At 42.5% G+C, this 13,571-nt stretch overlaps 1 protein-coding gene across 1 annotated transcript; it reads left to right on the top strand.

Moving 5' to 3' along the window:
• Nucleotides 1-4,674: 4,674 nt before the first annotated feature.
• On the top strand, nucleotides 4,675-13,521 carry LOC311051824 (elongation factor 2b). The gene is made up of 13 exons (XM_084066476.1): nucleotides 4,675-4,790; nucleotides 6,308-6,522; nucleotides 7,045-7,226; nucleotides 7,385-7,596; nucleotides 7,871-8,049; nucleotides 8,157-8,259; nucleotides 10,133-10,385; nucleotides 10,548-10,743; nucleotides 10,863-11,229; nucleotides 11,342-11,695; nucleotides 12,045-12,227; nucleotides 12,879-13,011; nucleotides 13,150-13,521. Exons 1-13 carry the CDS (start codon nucleotides 4,788-4,790, stop codon nucleotides 13,341-13,343), a joined length of 2,574 nt encoding a protein of 857 aa, XP_083922602.1. The 5' UTR covers nucleotides 4,675-4,787; the 3' UTR covers nucleotides 13,344-13,521.
• Nucleotides 13,522-13,571: the final 50 nt, after the last annotated feature.

The following is a 13,571-nucleotide window of genomic DNA, read 5'->3' on the forward strand; positions in this document are numbered from 1 at the left end:
AACGGAAAAGTGGGGGGGGATGTGACAGGGTCAAAGCAGGGGGGTGAAACCAAATTGTAACATTTTTTATTGATGATGAAAAACCTGTATTACGCACTTAAAAACATCATTCTCTTAACTATATTTCTGCACTGCATGTTTTATGGTTGACAATGTATTTCCCCCCGGTCCCCGAGCCACTTGACATTGGACTCCCCTATAGGCTGTGTGACATTGGCCTTGTGACAGCGGACGGCCAATGTCCCCAGGTCACGCTGGTGGCAGAGCGAATGAGGGCGGAGTAGGGTGTGGCCCACCTTATTCAAAAGTGAGCGCGAGCCACTTGGACAGCAGAGAGACAGGCATACAGGGCAGTGTGGAAGTGACAGCCAGAAGGGACGGTTGTGCACAGGAGGAGTAGACATACCACGGAGCAGAGGTGGGGAATACAGTGATCGCGGCACGTACCAAGCCACCAGCAGCGGACGGTGAGCAGACGGCGCAGTAGCAGCAGAGACGGGGAGGACAGACAGACGAACCAAGGAACGGAGGAGAGGTCCAGTGGCGATAACGTTGCGCGCTTCACACCCTCAAAGCCAGACGTACAGTCTGGCGGGCGAGTAAGTGTCCTTCTATGCAACGTTACCTTTATAAACCCACGGTCCTAAACCTCATATGTGAAATATACCTGAACAGATGAACTGGTTCTAGTTTCTATGATTGCAGGCAATACGCACGAAGACAAGAAGAGACAGTGATTCCTGGCCTAAACCCCCGCTCCAGTTAAACCCCATATAAGGACATTCCCACCTTTTGCATTGAACCGTGATGAGTATATGACATATAGCAATTGAATTGGCACTTGGCACTTTACTGCTTCAGTAATAGTTGGCACTTTAACGCTAAATTCATTATTTATTTGCTATAGTTTGCACAAGCCCTGTCTGTTTTTAGTGTTTGGTGATTGTCTGTATTCCTGTATTTTAGTTAGTTAGTGGGCGCATTAGGAGGTTGAGGTTTTAGAATTAGTGTTATATTTTGTTTATGCTTTTCAATATTTTATGGCTTATAGACGCCACTGTATTAGCTTAATAAAATAGATTACCTTTTTATACAAACCTGTTTCCGTCCAGCTTTCTCCAAGGGATATGTGTTGAAGTGTTGTTCTCATTTAAAAGTATTGTACTTACCTGGGTAAACTCGAACCTGTGAATAGCCTAAGAAAGAGTGTTACAGAGGACCCTTACCTCTTAAATAAAAAGGTGGCGTAGTCTTGCAGTACCTAACAAACAGTATTATTCTCACAGTAATTACGCACCCCGCACTTTACCGTGCAACTGATATTTTATTGTTGTGAGTTTAATGTGTATTGTTATTTATTTATTATTGAGACAAAGTAAAGAGTGTCAGCATTCTAAAAAGAAGTGGCAAGTTACATGTGACAACCTGGCCACCGTCACACATGCATTGATTGGGACATGAATGCATACAGCTTGAGAGGCAGAGTTGAAGGGAAGAGGAGAGAGGATCTAATGGTGAGCCATGGGAAGTCCCATGAGCGGTCTTAAGCAGCATAGCTTAAGGGCTAGTCCCGGGCAAGCCAGGGCCAGCCCTAACTATTATAGCTTTATCAAAAGGAAAGTTTTTGGCCTATTCTAAAACTCTAGAGAGGGTGTCTGTCTGCCTCCCGGACATAAATTGGGAGGCGGTTCCACAGTTGAGGATATTTAAAGTCTCTGCCTCCTACTACAAGCCTAACCTACATTCTAGCAGACTGTGTGACCATCAAGGGCTTTGTGGGTGAAGAGAATTTTTCATTCTGCCCTGGATTTGAGGGAGCCGGTACAGAGAAGCCAATGAATGAGGGACAGATATGATCTCCTATCCCGTCAGGACATTTTGTGGACCAGCTAGACTGAGGATCAGGGGTCATTAATAATGTCCGTACATGGACAAATGTGTCCATGGCAAGACTTGTCCTTGTCCGTGGCAAATTTTAGATTTTCTGTTCTTTTGCATAACATTATAATGTTCTTATATTGATCACAAGACCTAAGTACTGAATATTAGCCTTCAGGTTTTCTTCAAAATATGATTTACTACGACTATGGTATACATAGGAGTCCACTAGTACTAGTGGTTCTCAAATGTTTTATTTGCAAAGACCTCCTTAACTCTGAGAGTGTTCAAATGGAACCAAATGGACCCGGGTCCATTTGGTTCCATTTGTACACTCTCAGAGTTACAGACCTGTTATGGTCACTCAGGGCCAGTTCGCTATATGTTTCTGGTAATATTATTGTCCACTCATTTTGTATGTCCGTGGCAAAAATAGAATTTTGACCAAAATGTCCACCACAAACCAGCATGGTGGTGACCCCTGCTGAGGATAGAGACGTGTTTTGTGACAGCCTGATAATAATGTGTGGACTCATTTTTTAGGCATAATTTTCACGTCACGTATAGGTGAAAAAAGACAATCTTTGAAATGTGTTTCATGTGGGAGTTAAAGGACATAACCTGCATGGTCAAAGACAACTCCCACAGATACCTTATGCAAGCATGGTGGTGGCACTCTCTGAGGTCACTTTTATTGTGCAAAGTACATTAATAACGTGAACACGGTATTCTTTGGACATGGGATGTGTTGATGCTGTCCTTATGATGATATAATATATGACATATTATGATATTTTACCCTGGTAAGTATGGGTTCAATGCGTGCCTCTGTGTAATCTAGCACAATCACTCTTACTTTCAGTTCAGAATTAGGCTATGGAATAGTGCTGACTGTGTAACTAAGCTGCTGTGTTATCTGTAACATGGAGATAACACAGCTGATAAACATTCTATGGCACTGAAGGAAGAAATCTCTAAAATATGATGCAGAGGCACCATCTACTGGACGAACAGTCACATAATGTGACGTGGCACTGCCACCTAGTTTCTCATTTAATGCACTCACTGGCAACCAACAAGTTATAAGAACAATGAATGGAATGAAATCCATCCATTTCCATTAAACATTGTAAAATCTGCATTTTGTCTTCAGCGGCCAAGGAGATTGCTTCACATCATGGAATCCTTATTAACTAATGTATATTAAAATGAAATACTTCTTGCCACCGCCTCTCTTCAAAGGACATGATTACTATTACTTTATTTAATTTCCTTTTTTCCTTCATTAAGCTGAAAGTTTGTTGCTCACCACATCCAAAATTATTGTAAAATGGCACACTTTATTATTGTTGTTATTGTTATTGTTATTGTCATCTGCAACTGTAATAGCAATTTTAGAGTGCCAATCTCAAACATTTATATTCTATTTCATTGTATTTCGCCCATAGAGTGTTAGCTTCACAGCAGGGGTCTTTTACCAGCTGTCATTCAACAACTGTTCCAAAGGCTATTTCTACTACACTGTTCTCTGTTTTGGCTATTCTGTTTTGATCATGATCTTTCATTAAAACTTTGTCAATCCTTCATCTTTGTGGAAGATACATTTCTTCCTTTACACAGCGAGGCTGGATGATCTGTAACACAATGACAGAAAGGGCAGTGAGCCTGGATGATCAGGCTCCTCATACATGGTTAAAACTTTGGACTGGAGCTGCTTCGGTCACTTAAAAGTGAGGCATTTAGCCTGGGAAATTCTTTCTGGGTCCTTAAATGGATGTGAGTGGATTGGTAATGGGAAATTGTAGAGCTATGCCCACCCCGAACCATAGGCCTTTTATGTATGATTGTCACCCATGGCCAGTGCCACTACTTTCTAGGGATGCTGGTGAGCCTAGTCCACCCTCATAATAACAGAGTCATCATGTTTTATTTGTAGGCCAACTTTAACATCGTCTTACTTCAAAATACCTTATTGAGAGGCCAATCCAATTTCAGTGACTTTAAAATGCATATTCTGGGGAAACAAACTGATATTGCATTTTGTTCTACCAAGGTTTTCCTCTTTCAGTGTGTAAATTGTAAATAGCCTACATGCTCCTGCAGTGATGGAAAGTAACTAAGTTCGACTAACATTTACTCAAGTACTGTATTCAAGTACAATTTACTTTACTTGATGTCCAATTTTCTGTACTTTTACTTCACTACAATTATTTGAAAACTTGAGTTACGAGTTACTTTGTAGATTTTTATTATTATTATCATATATGTAACAGAGTATTTCTACATTGCGATACCTTTACTTGAGTAAAAATGTGAATACTTTTTCAATCTGCGATTACTGTGCCAGGGGTATTTTCCAATCTGCGATTAATGTGTCAGCTACAGAAGTCTTATGATTAATGAGCCTTCTAAGTGGCCTTACCTGTTCCTATGAACTTGTACTTAATGTCCGTACGAACCTACTGTGACCTTGCTTGTCCTGTGACCTTATTTGTTCGTATGAACCCAATGAACTTAATACCTGTATGAACCCAATGAACTTAAGACCTGTATTTATTTCTATTTAGAGTGTTTTAGTAATTCTTATTTTATGTAAAAATAAAACTATGTTGTACTATTCTACATTATTTCTCAACAATTTATGTAACAGAGTATTTCTACATTGCAATACTGCAATATTACAATACTTTTTCCTCCTCTGTGCTCCTGTTCATCTGTCATCATGACTCGACATGGGCCAAGCGGTGCACGAGACGAGATGACGTAAAACCAGTACGTGCTTACGCACATGGTATAAATCCGTGCGTGCTGACGTCAACGGCCTCTTCCCTGCCAAGCCCCTCGTGAGGTGGGCAGTGTAACAATTCTCTCCTTTTCTCCGCTGAGCGAATCACCAACCATCCGTCAAAATGGTAAGTCGAAATTATACATATGTTTAGATTACATACCCGACGCTTACATTAGAATCGTTGAACATTAATATTTATTTACGTACAGGTCTCTATTTATGGGGAATTTGATCGCCTATATACGGTCAGCTGTGAATTCTGCCTTGGAACAAAATGGCGACCATTTTATCATTTGCCGCACCGTTATTTCTCAACATAACATGACTGAAGTATTACTTACTCAGTTATGTGTCTTTGTGAGGAGCTTTGCCACACTATTAACTCAGTTTCTAGCCGCTCACCAGCTGTTTGACGGCAGTACTAACGGATCTAATTATGGATACATGACCAGGAATGGAGACGACGCCTCAACATGGGTCTTGCGCCGGTTGTCTACGTGTCGTGCTTGTGTCGCAGCAATAAATGAACGAAACGGGTTGTTTGAGTCATTAAATTACAGTTTACACCAGTATTGTGACGTTGAGCAGCTCCCACTGTGGCCGGTGTTTACTGTCACTGACATGTCGAGGAATGGTTGGGTGGGGATACCGGCATTTCTCGGGTCTGTCCGTCTTTAGCTAACCGGGTAGTCTTAGCCTTAAATGCTAGTCTGTACACGTGGCCTATTATGCCGACTTGACACGCCGGGCGTAGCCGGTTAGACTGTAAATGTTGCTAGGTTTTGATTAAATATGATTTTCTTAACCCAGCTTCAGTGTAACTGCATTTTAACGTTTCTGGACGTAGAAAAATGACTGCTATTGTGGTGGTTTTGATCCATCGTAGTTATAAGTGAGTGACGTTTGCTGCCTGGCCGCTAGCCAGGTGATGGCGTTTGGCCAACGGCCTTGTTAAATGGGCCTGGAAGTGTTGCTTCAGAATGACGCACTGGCTTTTGCTCACATGAAACAAGTGGCGTTATATATCTACATGTAATGTTGCCTCAGAATAATGCACTGGCGTTTGCTCACATAAGTAGTCAGGTTATGTATCTACATGTAATGTTGCATCAGATTGATGCACTGGCGTTCGCTCATAAGACTAGTCGGGTTATCTATCTAAATGTAATGTTGCATCAGAATGACGCACTGGCTTTTTCTCACGTAAGACTAGTCGGGTCATAAATATACATGTAATGTTATGTAAAATGTGTTGAGTAAGATGATATTGTTGCAGGCCCAGGTGACAGCTGTCATCATGGCTAATTTCTGTGCGATCACTTGGAAGGCTGACCATAATAAACCTCCCTGAATGCAGTATAATGGCCCCTAGGCATGACGATCCAGCACTTTCCCCCTGTAGTTTAGAAATCATTGTCAAAGAACAATGGTCAGTGGATCCCTGGCCCCATGCTACTTATAAAACATGACGCAATTTAAGGGCAAAATAAAATGGGATAACGCTGCAAGAGGGCAAATTGTAAATCTCATCTACTTATTCAAATAAAAATAAAATTGTATCTGACTGTCTTGTTTGCATTGTATCTGACTGTCTTGTTTGCATTGCAGTGCTCTAATCAAAGCTTTTTTTCCCCCTCTCAGGTGAACTTCACAGTAGAGCAGATCCGTGGCATCATGGACAAGAAGGCCAACATCCGTAACATGTCTGTGATTGCCCACGTAGACCACGGAAAGTCTACCTTGACAGACTCGCTGGTGTCCAAGGCTGGTATCATCGCCTCTGCCCGTGCCGGGGAGACCCGTTTCACCGACACGCGCAAAGATGAGCAGGAACGCTGCATTACCATCAAGTCCACGTAAGTGTTAAATTGTAGCTGAATCACTCTCCTTATACCCATAATTCCATCCTCAACGCAATCTATTGAGATGCCCCTTTTTGCCTCGGTATGCTGACTCACCTGGTGACTCAACATTTGGCAGCTATCGGAACAGTATCGACTATACTCCAAGTGACTTCCACTGGTGTTGATTGCATTCATAATGTCTTGCCACATTCGGCCAACAATCGTTCTTCACATACCCTCAATGTGATTTAAGGAATAGACTGTGATTCGCTATTGTGTGTGTTTCACATCTTGGTTCCAGGTTTACGTAATTGTTGTATTGTACGGTACATAAGAGTAAAAGTAATTTGTTCTGGTTACTCAGACATTGTAGCAGCAATAATGAAGTGCCATGTGCAAGGTTCTTACCCCTGGGTTATAAACATTACAAACATCTGAATGTAAAAGGTTCTTACTCCTACGTTATAAACGAGTTGTAAAGTGACCTGTCCGGCACATGTCTAACTGCTTGTTCTGTCATCTCAACTTCCACAGTGCCATCTCTTTGTACTATGAGCTGCAGGAGAATGACATGGCCTTCATCAAGCAGAGCAAAGACGGTATGGGTTTCCTAATTAACCTGATCGATTCCCCCGGGCACGTTGACTTCTCATCTGAGGTGACCGCCGCTCTCCGTGTCACTGACGGAGCCCTGGTTGTGGTCGATTGTGTGTCTGGTAAGCGATTCCAAAATTAAGAGTGCCATCTAATTCTCTTTAGTTATTGTAATTCTGTCTGGTTCTGTATATTTTAACTGAACCTGCTGCACAAGGCTGTGTGGTACTTGTAACCATCCAAATTGCTAAATATGCATCCGTCTGTGCATTCCTACCAGGTGTGTGTGTGCAGACCGAGACTGTGCTGCGTCAGGCCATTGGTGAGCGCATTAAGCCTGTCCTGATGATGAACAAGATGGACCGTGCCTTGCTGGAGCTGCAGCTGACACCTGAGGACCTCTACCAGACATTCCAACGTATTGTTGAGAACGTCAACGTCATCATCGCCACCTATGGCGAGGATGAGGGTGGACCCATGGGTAGCATCATGGTAAGTGGGCAGTCTTTGCCCCATTTGGTCTTTTTTTGTTTTATTTGAAGCTGTAATGGAGATGGTTGTCCTCTTCCATTATCCCCTGAAGACATGAGTCACTTCCCACGAGTATTAAGCTTTTGTACTTGCGAAGTGTCAGGCACTTATATTATGTACATGAAGCCAGGAAATTGAAAAGTTAAAATATCAGACTTGTAAATACAAGAGACTGCTTGAATCTGTAATCTTTTTCCTAATGTGTATATTTCTATAATTTTCTTTATGCTTCTAGATTGACCCAATCATTGGTACAGTTGGCTTTGGTTCTGGTCTCCATGGCTGGGCCTTCACCCTGAAGCAGTTTGCTGAGATGTATGCAGCCAAGTTTGCTGCCAAGGGCAATGCACCAATGACCCCTGCTGAGCACTGCAAGAAGGTCGAGGACATGATGAAGAAACTGTGGGGTGATAGGTATGTTTCAGTCCAGAATGTATGAGATGGATACAAGGACTGGATACAAACGATTGACGCAAGGCTAAGAACATGAATCCTGTGTGTAATGGTGATTTCATTTTTAGGTTCTTCGACCCTGACACTGGCAAGTTCCACAAGTCTAACCTTCATGAAGGCAAGAAGCTGCCCCGTACCTTTGCCCAACTGATCCTGGATCCAATCTTCAAGGTGATTTGTTATAGCGAGCTAGCTACTTATTTTCTTAATCAATCTGTCATTTACACATTTTCAGTTGATCCAATTTAAAGAATTGGAAAAGGATTTATGCAAAAAAGATATATATATTTTCAATGCTCTCTTTCAGACAACTTAAAGATGACAATTGTAAAACACATGTAAGTGCGTAAAGCATGAGTGCAAAACGCTTATTGTGAGTGCATAGCATTAGCAACTTAGCCAACATAACATTTACCACAAATAGAAGTACAGCTTTTGCTTAGGCTTATAGTTTTTTTCAGGCTAATCGTGTTCTGTTGTGTAGTAGATGTGTTTTTTTTTATTGCGAAGAAATGCAATAATGTAATAAGTGGATTGTGTGCACGTTCACGTTGGGTGCAGTTGCTTTTTGGCAGGCAGTAGTTTTGCAGTATACCGTTATGCAATTCAACCACACCCATGACCAACCTAGTTTCCACCAACAAGTGGAGCTCACTGAAAAGCAATGACTCCTTGCATTTGTTTTCAGGGATGCAAACAACTCGATGGCAATTTTATTTATTTTTCAACATCAATTTTGTCTTTTTTATGCAGCTGCACTACTTGCTGCTCTTCTGCAGTGCACACTTCTTGAGAGAAGTGTCCACTCCCTTCAAATGAGTCTTCACAATTCAGGATGCACCGAAAATTCAGTGATCAAAATTTGGCAGAAAATTTGAGAATTCAAAATGACACAAAAATACGCTTTCGATATTCAGTTATCTGCTAAGTGTTTCTTTTCGGTTCCACAATAGGCCTACATTTCAGTCAACCGTGTTGCAATTCACAGCTATGTGTCAACAATTGTCAAGATATGTTCAAAATGTGCCCACAACATGTAGCTGTCTAGAAATGAGGGAGCAGAGTGATAAATGAGCAGTAATTTACCAATGGTAAAACTTGGCTAATTGATATTGGCTTTCAATGGGTACTGATGCCTGTCCTGCTCAAATGTCAGTGCATGTCCCCCCACTAAATACTTGCCTTTGCAGCACTGGTTGTTATACTCTAATGCAGATGTATTATCTTATGATGATAAATGTGTACTGCTGCAACTAATGTATGCCATCGCTCACTTTCAGAATGAAAGGATTTGATATATTTTTTTGTAACAGTTAATCATGGATGGATTTACCTAGTATAATAATAATTTGTCTAATTCTGGAAATGTCTTATCTTATCTCTTGATATGAATACAAATGGGAGTTCCTCTTATCAGCATATAACAGGTGTTTGTCAAATGAATATCAGGCTACTCATACTTTTTCTTTTTGGATTGGGGTAGCTTGCCTTTTTTACTCTATTCTATTCATGCGTTAGCATTTTTTCACTTTGAGCCCACAATCTTCAAACATGCTTCCTTTCCAGGTACTTGTGCATCACTGTAGTGCCATGTAAGCTCTGCTTTGCACATTTCAGCTGTAAATGGTCTTTAAAGACTTGGAAGGTAAAGTGTTACCATAATTGCTAGATTTGGGTTTCACTCGTATCATGTTGAACCGTGATGGCGGTCAACATGAAAATTCTACAAAATAAAACTTGACCCGTCTTATCGGTAATGGAATTAGTTGGCAACAAATTTGTGTTATCCAGTTGTTCGAGGCCCAATATTTGTGCCTTGGAGAGAGAGGAAATTAAAATGTGTATGATGAATATGTAGACTACGCCTGCAAGTGATGACTACTTATCTTCACTTTGACCTGACTGTCCAGTGATGAATATCTTAAGTCTGATAATGGCAAAACAACAGCAGCAGTTTGCCCCATCCCCATAATCTTAATTTATCCTAAACTACATCGTACCTTCATATACAAATGATTTGTTCTCTGCTGTTGCCCCAATTTAGGTGTTCGATGCCATCATGAACTTCAAGAAGGACGAGACCGCCAAGCTGATTGAAAAGCTGGACATCAAGCTGGACGTTGACGATAAGGAGAAGGAGGGCAAGCCCCTGCTGAAGGCTGTGATGCGTCGCTGGCTGCCTGCTGGAGAGGCCCTTCTTCAGATGATCACCATCCACCTGCCTTCCCCTGTCACCGCCCAGCGCTACCGTTGTGAACTGCTCTATGAAGGACCTGGAGATGATGAGGCTGCCATGGGTATGAAGCTGTTTTTAACCTGTTCTCGCTTGCTGTGCCTATACACGATTCCTCAAGTGCTTTGCTACAATTATGGCTCATCCTAAAATATTTCTTGATCAGTTTTTGGTGAACCAGTTTTGTTTGTGTATTGAAAATCATGGTCTTACTTTAATTTCCCAGGTATCAAGAACTGTGACCCCAAGGCTCCCCTGATGATGTACATCTCTAAGATGGTGCCCACCACCGACAAGGGACGCTTCTATGCTTTTGGCCGTGTCTTCTCTGGCACCGTTGGAACTGGCTCAAAGGTGCGCATTATGGGACCAAACTTCACCCCCGGAAAGAAGGATGACCTCAACATCAAACCAATCCAGAGGTTGGTTTCTGCTGTCTGATCAATGCATTAAAGTTGGACTTAAGAAACACAGCTTATTCAGGTTTTGAGTCTGTATGTGCAATTAGACTGTGTAATGATGCATGTTCTTATTTTTACAGGACCATTCTGATGATGGGCCGTTACGTCGAGGCCATTGAGGATGTACCATGTGGAAACATCGTGGGTCTCGTAGGTGTGGACCAGTATCTTGTCAAGACCGGGACCATCACCACCTATGAGCATGCCCACAACATGAGGGTGATGAAGTTCAGTGTCAGTCCTGTGGTGAGAGTGGCTGTGGAGGCCAAGAACCCAGCTGACCTGCCTAAGCTGGTGGAGGGTCTGAAACGTCTGGCCAAGTCTGACCCTATGGTCCAGTGTTCCATTGAGGAGTCTGGAGAGCACATCATCGCTGGAGCTGGAGAGCTGCATCTGGAGATCTGCCTTAAAGATCTGGAGGAGGACCATGCCTGCATTCCACTCAAGGTAAGGAGAAGTACAACGTTACTTAGTGAACTATTGTGAAAGCTGAATTTGATCCTCGACCTATTCCTTGTATACCTTAATTAACTGTAACATGACTCTTGTTTTTGTGTAGAAATCCGACCCTGTGGTGTCCTACAGAGAGACAGTCAGTGAGGAATCCTCAGTGATGTGCCTGTCCAAGTCCCCTAACAAGCACAACCGTCTGTTCATGAGGGCCTGTCCCTTCCCAGAGGGCCTTGCAGAGGACATCGAAAAGGGTGATGTCAGCAATCGTCAGGAGCTCAAGGCTCGTGCCCGTTACCTGACCGACAAGTACGAGTGGGAGGTCACTGAGGCCCGTAAGATCTGGTGCTTCGGACCCGAGGGAACTGGACCCAACCTGCTGGTAGATGTGACCAAGGGAGTGCAGTACCTTAACGAGATCAAGGACAGCGTCGTCGCTGGCTTCCAGTGGGCTACCAAGGAGGTAACAGGAATGGATGACTGGTTTTCAGGCTAGATGATTTTCCCATATTGCATGAACTGTGTAGTGCTGTGGTGGTGCAGAAGTTAATTGCAACTACTGTGACATCTGCAGTGAAATTTTACTTTTTCAGTATTGATAAATTGATAAATGAGTAGGCTTGTACATTGGGTTATCCAAAGCCAATGGACACATTTTGCGTAGCACCTCATAACTAGCCTGTCATTAAATTGGTAATTATGTATTTGACTTGCTGGGACACGAGGATGTTATTGTCAGTTGGTCAAGTTATTGAGAATTGTGTAATAACTTGCTGAAGGCCAGTATCTAAAAGCATTTACCGTGTCTATAGGGTGTCCTGTGTGAAGAGAACATGCGCGCTTGCCGCTACAACATCCACGACGTCACCCTGCATACTGACGCTATCCACCGTGGTGGCGGCCAGATCATTCCCACAGCCCGTAGAGTACTGTATGCCTGCCAACTCACAGCTGCACCCAGACTCATGGAGCCAGTCTATCTGGTTGAGATCCAGGTACGTGCCCCTCCTTTGCTGCCGCTTTCACTTGTTGTTAGTGTATACTTTTACGTGATATCTTATTTTTCCTTATACATCAGTTTTGTGGGTGGCTAGGTTCTAGAGCAGGGGTCTTCAATGTTTTAGTCCAAGGGCCCCCTAGCTGAAAGAGACGAAGTAGGGACCCCCATTACATACATACTTTATACAATTTTATTTTCATAGATTTCATTGGCCAACACCAAACCACTTTGCCGAAAATAGCCGATCTACAAGATAGATCATAGAGCTGCTATTTTTGGCTACGGTTCTCCTCCAGAATAGGGATGCTGGGTTAAAGTGGCTAATGTAAGAATCACACTAAGATTTGGCGGACCCCCCGTAGTAATTCTGAGGACCCCCTAGGGGTCCCGGAACCCCTGTTGAAGAACCCTGTTCTAGAGATTTTTAATTTTGCAGCTTTTTTTAGAGGCTATGAAATGGCAGTATTTATTGATCAGTTTACCATTTGGAATTTGTCCACAGCAATTTGATAATCAATAGGCCATTAAGCCTTATTCGATTTACATTTTAAAATGTTTTACTAATTGCATGTCCTTCCAGTATAATGCCAGACTTTTGTCTTTCTTTTTTTTCCCCTTCTAAATGTTCTGACTTTTCTCCCCCTAGTGTCCTGAGCAAGTGGTCGGTGGAATCTATGGTGTGTTGAACAGGAAACGTGGACACGTGTTTGAAGAGTCCCATGTCATGGGAACACCTATGTTTATTGTCAAGGCCTACTTGCCTGTCAATGAGTCATTTGGTAAGTTTACTTTGTGATGGGAATCTATCAGACTTTCCGTTAACTGCTGTGGTGTGTAAAGAATATGGAACTGGTTCACACTAGTGTGAAAACGAATATATCTTTAGTTTTAACCTCCCTTTCCACTATCATGTCTAGGTTTCACAGCTGACCTGCGTTCCAACACCGGTGGCCAGGCTTTCCCACAGTGCGTGTTTGACCACTGGCAGATTCTTCAGGGAGACCCAATGGACCCTGCAACCAAGCCCTTCCAGATCGTCGCGGAGACACGCAAACGCAAGGGGCTCAAAGAAGGCATCGCTGCATTGGACAACTACATGGACAAGTTGTAAAAGGATCCCCCACTTCTATCCCCAGCATTGCTCCCCTCTTAAATTACCTACACATTGTGGGACTGGACTGTACAGAACACCATGAGCACTAATGTTTGCCAAAAGGATTTGTTGTTATCCACAAAACGATAAAAATTGTAAACGTTAAATAAAGGAAAATAAAAATTGTCATCGTGAAGGTCTCTCATTCATAGTTGATTATAGTTGATTGTGGTGGGGTTTGTTTCT

Source organism: Gymnoscopelus microlampas, assembly GCF_963454915.1.
Source record: "Gymnoscopelus microlampas genome assembly, chromosome: 9".
NCBI lineage: Eukaryota > Metazoa > Chordata > Actinopteri > Myctophiformes > Myctophidae > Gymnoscopelus > Gymnoscopelus microlampas.